The 7,212-nt window shown below is 38.3% G+C and overlaps 1 protein-coding gene across 3 annotated transcripts in view; it reads right to left on the bottom strand.

Moving 5' to 3' along the window:
* Positions 1-6,964, bottom strand: part of ptpn11b (protein tyrosine phosphatase non-receptor type 11b) — a 35,521-nt gene extending 28,557 nt beyond the window's left edge. For 2 of the 3 annotated variants that reach the window (XM_026920257.3, XM_026920255.3), the window contains exon 1: positions 6,777-6,964. In XM_026920257.3, coding sequence (XP_026776058.2) covers positions 6,777-6,790 — 14 coding nt within the window. In that variant the 5' untranslated portion in view covers positions 6,791-6,964. Of the gene's footprint in view, positions 1-408; positions 468-6,776 lie in introns of those variants that run through there. The other variant, XM_026920258.3, reaches the window with a different exon arrangement.
* Between the last annotated feature and the right edge of the window lie 248 nt (positions 6,965-7,212).

The raw sequence follows: 7,212 nt of genomic DNA on the forward strand, positions 1-7,212 counted from the left end.
TTTTTTTTTTTAACTTTTTGAACATAAATTCAGCTACTTCCAATCCGAGTTTGTAATTTGTTACTAAAAAAGAAAAAAAAACCTTTTTAAATTGTTAGAAAAAGATAGCACTATGATTCTGATATCACAGAAAAGTGTATTGTGATATTATTTATCACAATATGGATATCATCATATTCCCCAGCCCTAATCACTCCTTCTCCTCATGTAACCCTGACCCCCCCCTCTTCACAACAGCTTAATCCTGAGCCCAGGGCCTCTTCACTCAATCACACACGTCTTCGCTTGTCTTCTGTTCAAGATCTTTCAAGCAACACACAGCTTGAAGCGTTATATTTCTGCCCCACTATTTCTGCATGTGAGAAAAGACACACAGAGAAGTGTATTGACAGGCGCACTTTTTCCTACCTCACCATTTTGGCTGGAGCCCCTGCTTCGCCTCGCAGCTCGCTAATCCACGCTCAGTACAGTTACACAAGGAGGGAAGGAAGGCAGTGCTTCTCCTGCTGCTGGAGGAGGAGGAGGAGGAGGGTAATCTGGGATTTGGATGAGCCTGAGCCGCCCTGATAGGAGCGTCAGTTGGCACAATCAGCCACTGAGCAACTGTCCATCACTCCCCACGCCTGACACAGTGCCGTTGCGCTCAGTCCCACTCGCCTTCTCTTTTTATCTTCGCCCTCGATATGTTGCAACTGTGCTGCGTGTTTTTTTGTTTTGTTTTTTTTTTTTTTTTTAAATATCCCGCCCAGTGCAATATGCACAGATACAAGAGTCTAGTAGCAAGGTTTGGGTGCAAGCAAAGCAAACAAAGCCGTACGGTGGTGGAGCAGAAGGCTGCCGTGCACAGAGAGAACTATTTTCTGTGGTAACTTGAGTAAGAGCTTCCACAGGCCAGACAAAAAAACCAAGCCTGACACGCTTTTGTGACATAAAATGCCCACTCAGCCATGAAGCGCCAATCTAAAGGCATTCACACGGTTGTAATCGACTTACATTAGAATAAAGCCAGACTGAAAACAGAAGGTGGAAAAAAAATAACTGATTCATAATAGTGCCCTGACAACAAGTTTCCACTCACAGAGGTAATAATGAGCCGCAAATGCAGTAAAATACAGTAAATAGGTCACGACAGGAGCAGACCTCAGGCCATCATGAGGTCACTGACTCTGGTTAAGCTTTATTAAACCATTTACACATGCAAAGCATTATTTGTATAAACTGTATAATCATTTGTCTTCATTATTCATAATAATTAATCCAACTGAAATATTTTAGGGAAGAGAACTGACTTTCCTTTGGCTTTGTTTCAGGCAAAAGATGAAAGAAAGAAAAAAAAACCTCAGTTTAATCATTAACAGCTAATGTAAACTTGCTGATGTTAAAAATAGAAATAGTGTCCTCCAGTATGAGGGGGAAAACAATCAATTATTTAAAAATATATTATATTACAATATTATAAATAAACAAGTAAATAAATAGCTAAGTACATTTTTTTTAAAAAAAAAGAAACATAATACAGACAAAAATTAAATGCACAATAACTTAAATAACAGTAAATACGTCAAAAAAAAATAAAAATGATTTAAATGCTTCAAAACTCCGTAGGTGCCCTAAAGGAAATCAAGCACACTAAAAAAATAAATAAATAAACTTGGATCAAAGCAAAAAAAAGATTGTTGCAAGTAATTTTTTAAGTTTTTCTCAACTGAAAAAATATAATTTTATATAATAACATTTTTTTTCAGTTGAGGAAAACAGTTTCAATTTTTTTGAAGTGCAATTATGTTACAGAAGAGAAGGAAATGATTAAAGATTAGAGAGAGAGAGAGAGAGAGAGAGAGAGAGAGAGATTTGACAGGGGAAACATGGTCCCACGTGTCTCCAGCTAGCTGCGTCTTACGTAATGTCTCAAGTTCAACACAGACAGCTCTTTAAAGAGACAGGCCTGGTGACAAAAAGGGGATATTCTTAGTGCCCCCTGCTCGCCTTCAAAGCTCCCCGAGTCTATATTAGTCACAGACGCTCACATGCTGGCTGGATTTTGCTACTGTTACTGATATTTTTAGAAGACCTGATCGTGCTTCTGCATGCAGAGCTAACACACACACACACACATACACACACATACACACACATACACACACATACACACACATACACACACATACACACACATACACACACATACACACACATACACACACAGCACTCTAGCTAGTGCAGTGGCTACCCAGTGAGACATGATTTAACAGGGAGAAAAAAAAAAAAGAATTCTGTCCAGATAAAGAGAAAAAGAGTATTGATTAAGCCCTGGAATTGAAGTGCATTTACAGCTTAAAACGCTGATTGTATGCACATCAAAACAGATCTTAATCCTTTAAATGAAGGACTTCTCACACCCTCACAAAACCTGTCCAGACGCCAGCCCTTCTCTCGTCTTACTCGGTTAAATAGGTTGCTGTATTTGAACGTCGCAGCACACAGGTCAAGGACATACTGAATAAAGCGATATGAATCAAACATCATGGGACATATTCAAATTCCTAATAGCTCATAACAATATTTTCAATAAGAATGGATGATTTCTCAGTGAATAATTGTTGGTGAAATATATGGGAGTTTGAAAGAGTTGTGAGAGACTTCCAGAAGACCTCCGGGATCGTGCCATGAGGGGTTTGGTTATATTTTATTTTAAGTGATAAGTGCTTATCACCAGCCTATGAATCGTCCACTCCTCTCTGTGCCCCACACACACAAACACACACACACACACACACACACACACACACCATTCTAAGCCCAAACTAACCAGAATTCATACTGTTACAGCTCATCTAAAATTTAGTACTCAGACACATTTAATGACAGCTACCTTCAAAACTCCGGACCCTAACCAGCATGAAGTCAGTTCCAGAGAACTTAGGAGATGCTATCTCATCTCTCCACATTGGCAGCTTTCCTGGCTTCCCAGCTATCGAGAAAAAAAAAAAAGAGTGTGAGTGCTGACTCACAGGTCCCGTCCCTCCTGCTTTCACACGAACAAGTCCACAGGAGCTTTCAGATAAATATAGTGCTAGAGAACATGCGGACAGAAACGCAACCATTTCCTCAGCGCTTAAACACCTGGGTGTCATGCTCCTCATCAAGATACCTATTCAAATGTCATAGTTATACTTACAAACACATAATCTGCTGCCTGATAAGGAAGAGAAAATGGACAAATCTGGGGAATTTAGGTCATCACTAACTCGTGTGATATCATCTTAGTGCTTATTCTTCCTTCCTGATCTCTCATGGGAGTTATCTAAAATCATTTACATCACAGCGCTGTTGAATTCTCGATTCTGATTGGCTAGAGGGTGTTGATTAATCTTCTATACCAGCAGCTCTGACTAGTTAAATTACAGGCAAATCACAGGTTTATATTTATATGTTATCATTTCTATAGTACCAATTTACACAGGGACTTGTATGACATACAAATCATTAATACGGTGAAGTTTTCTGTAAGGAGATTTTTTTTTTAAAACATTTTTGGAAGTAGTCTCCAGTTTCAGGCACTTTGTAACTCGGAGGTAAAGCTGTAACTTTAAGTTTTCACAGGAAAGTCTTTCGGACAGAGGACTTTGTGCTTTGTTAATTCTCTGTAACATGACAAGCTGAATTTTTTTGTCTTATTAACTCCAAAAGAAAGAAAAAAGAGGGAGACTTGTGAGGGAACAACTGCTAAACAGCTGCTAAAACATAAGTGATAACAGGAACTCACTTGTTTCATGGATGTTCAACAACATTAATTGTAACCATAAACAGATAAAACATACGGGGTGCTGTTCTTTATAATAATAATTATAAGTAATTATTAATAATAAGTAATCTTTGGCAAAATGGTGTGTTATATGAGGAATAAAACACTGCAGGACGTGTTGTTGTCGGAAAATAATCAACTTGCTGATTATTCTCCTTTAACAGAATGCCCCTAAGTGTTTTATTCCTTAATTATTGCATGCCATTACATACTAATAATAGCATGTGGTCATGTGTAAATAGTATAAATAATGTTGGAGTACTCAGTTTTCACAAGAATACATACTTTATGCCAATTCCAAAGCGAATAGGTCAATGTATTATACTTCTATTTATAAGTAAATATTTTGATGATCCCTAGTAACCAGCAACCTATAACCCGCTGTCTGATGGGAAGGGAACGCGGAAACAGACAAAGCCTGGAAGTTGAGGGCAACACTAAGTCGTGTGTCAGAGCACTGACTGGAATACACTCAAAACGTAACCCCCATTATTTAAATGGCTGATTCGATAAATATTTCGACCTCCTACTTCCTTCCTCCTAAAAGTACATCTCAGACGAAATTAATATTGATTTAGGATTCTCTCAGTAATGCATTTAAGACTGAAGATCGCAGGCTGGGGAATGAAAACTTAATGTATACTTTCTCTGGACAGCTCCATTATTGATCTATGTAAAAGATGGAATTGCTAAAATATACATAAATATGTTCTTAGGTAAAAAAGGTTTAAAAAAAACACTTAATGTTCATTATTATGTAAAAATAAAAACAACAAATGAAACTCAATATTTCAATCTCTGTATTAAATTTACTAAACTAGTCTACATTCAAGCAAAGCTCATAAATAAGGACTATACGCTTGTATATATAAGGTATATAAGGAATAAAACTTCAGGAAATGCTGTTATTAGAAAATAATCACAGCATGGCATGACTCATTACCACCCCAAAGTTGATTCTTTTCCAATAAAAACATGGCCTGAAGTGTTTTATTCCTCTTATACCAGAGCAATCTGCCAACACTAACATTCTGTAAGTATTAAACAATGACACATGCATACTTTTTAACCGTTTATACTTACATTTAACATTGTTTACTGTCTGCAAAATAAGCTAGGTCCTGTTATCACTTAGGTTATTAGTCTCAGGGTCTCTTTTTTCTCTCTTGAAGTAAATAAAAAAAGTTTGTCAAATTGTAAAAAAATAAATAAATAAAAAAATACTTTCCCACATGGAAAAACCTACACTAAGAGATCTAAACAGACATCTGACAGAAAACTTCACCATGCCAGCTATTTCACAATTTTTATAATCTGTTTATGGGGAGCATCTGCCATACAGGTCTCTGTGTAAGTCACTATAGAAATGAAAACGTATTAGAATGATCACTTTAATATAATTCTGTGACTTACCTTACAGCCAAATGATTGTCAGAGTCACGCTATTATAGAAAATGAATCGACACCTTCTGACCAATCAGAATCGAGCAATCAGCAGCAATGTGGTTTGATTATAAGTAATGGATCATTTGGTGTAAGGCATTCAGTATGCATTAGACCTATTATTATCATTATTATTATTAGTAGTAGTAGTAGTAGTAGTAGTAGTAGCAGCAGTAGTAGCACTTACTTGTGCTATATCCCTAACTGCAAATAATTCATCATAATTTGAAATATTACATAATAACTCATTTCTACTCATTTCATAATAACTCATTTCTACACCTGCAACAACACCAGTTGATTCCTCCAACTTCTTATTTGATTCATTTGATTCATCACTCACGTGTATGTGCGGGCCTTGCCTCTTTCTGAAAGTGCACACTCCAGCTCATACTGCAGATGTTCTTTACTAAACGTAGTAGAAGTGTGTGGACACAGAGCTGCTTTGTCCCACGGAGAGTGTGTTACTGTCCCCATGCTACTGTCCTACTGTTTACTCAAGACCAAGGCAGAACACCTGTCCAAACACACACTGCCCCTAGGACTCCAGCAGCCTGCGGACCTGTTTATTTGGGTGTATTTACACCATCAACCAAACACCATTAAAATGCTCTCGTCTCCAAAAAATCAACAGAGGTATAAATTATGCTGGAAGACCAACTTTTTATTTTATTTTATTTTTTTTAAGAGTAAAGCAGCCTGATAGAAATAATGTCATGTTATAAGCCTTATATACAGGAACTGTACTTTTCCGTGTGGCTGGGATGAGGTGTATCTTGTGTATCTTTAGTATGTACAGTATATTTCACCTGTGAAAGTGCAAGTGTTGTACCTTTAATCACCTTTTAGAGTAAAGCTTTTAAAGCTACATCAGGTCCTTAAGGTCCCTTTAATTCTTTTTAAAGGTAACACATACACACTAAAGATACCAAAAGATGTTTTTCTGGATAGAAAAGTACAGTACAGTCTGGTACAGTCTGGTACCATTATTTTGGAAAGTTTACCATATAAAAGCTACAATATACATCCAACTTCACAATATGTGACTCATTTATCTTATCGTGCTACAACTTTTAGCAATATAAATATATCGAAATTCACGATATATCGACCCACCTTTAAACAAACTGTCATTCGGAGTCATTCAGAGATACAGGCCTGTATTTTAATCTTTTTTTCAACGTTGTGGAACAACCTACACATTTTTGTAGTTAAATGTACAACACTAGGCGAGCCTCACTCCCCACAGACATTATTTCTGTGAATAAATAAACAAAATAACAGCCCATTAGCGTCAATTCAATTCCGCCATTAGTCGCGCTACTGATACAATATTTACACACGGTTAATAACTTAACACCGATAAAGTCCTGGCTATTCTGTTCACATAACAGCACCCAGTAGCGCTAATTCCAGTCATGAAACCCGCACTCCGGGCCGGAGAAAGGAAACAGGCGCCTGAAAACAGTAAACAGCGCTGACATGGACGAGGCGAGCGCCGGCTGTATCCCCGCGTACGCTAGCTTACCTCCGGGAAGTCATGGCGGCCGCTTGGCTGCTGAAGGCCGGTGTGAAGGGAAAGGGAGCGCGAGCTGCTGCAGCGAGTCTTCCCGCGCGCGTCTCTCTCACTGTGCTGAGCCGAGAGCGAGCGCAAGCGCGTGACAGCCGGCACTCTCCGCCTCTGGCGCGCGATGCGCTGTGACACAGAGGCTGCGTCCCAATCCGCACACTACCTAACTACATAGGCTAGTAGGTTAAATTCGTACACTACTTCAGGTGACGTAGCCTACATGTAATAGACCTAATGTACATATTCTTTATAACCTGACATAAGCCACGTGTCTAACTACATAGTAACGTGCTAAATAGTAGGGTTAGAGTTAGGGTTCGTTTAGGGTTAGGTTGGGGTTAGAGCAGGGTTAGGGCAAAGTTAGGGTTAGGGTTAGGTCAAGGTTAAGGGTTAG

This window comes from Pangasianodon hypophthalmus, chromosome 16 (assembly GCF_027358585.1).
Source record: "Pangasianodon hypophthalmus isolate fPanHyp1 chromosome 16, fPanHyp1.pri, whole genome shotgun sequence".
In the NCBI taxonomy this organism is placed as follows: domain Eukaryota; kingdom Metazoa; phylum Chordata; class Actinopteri; order Siluriformes; family Pangasiidae; genus Pangasianodon; species Pangasianodon hypophthalmus.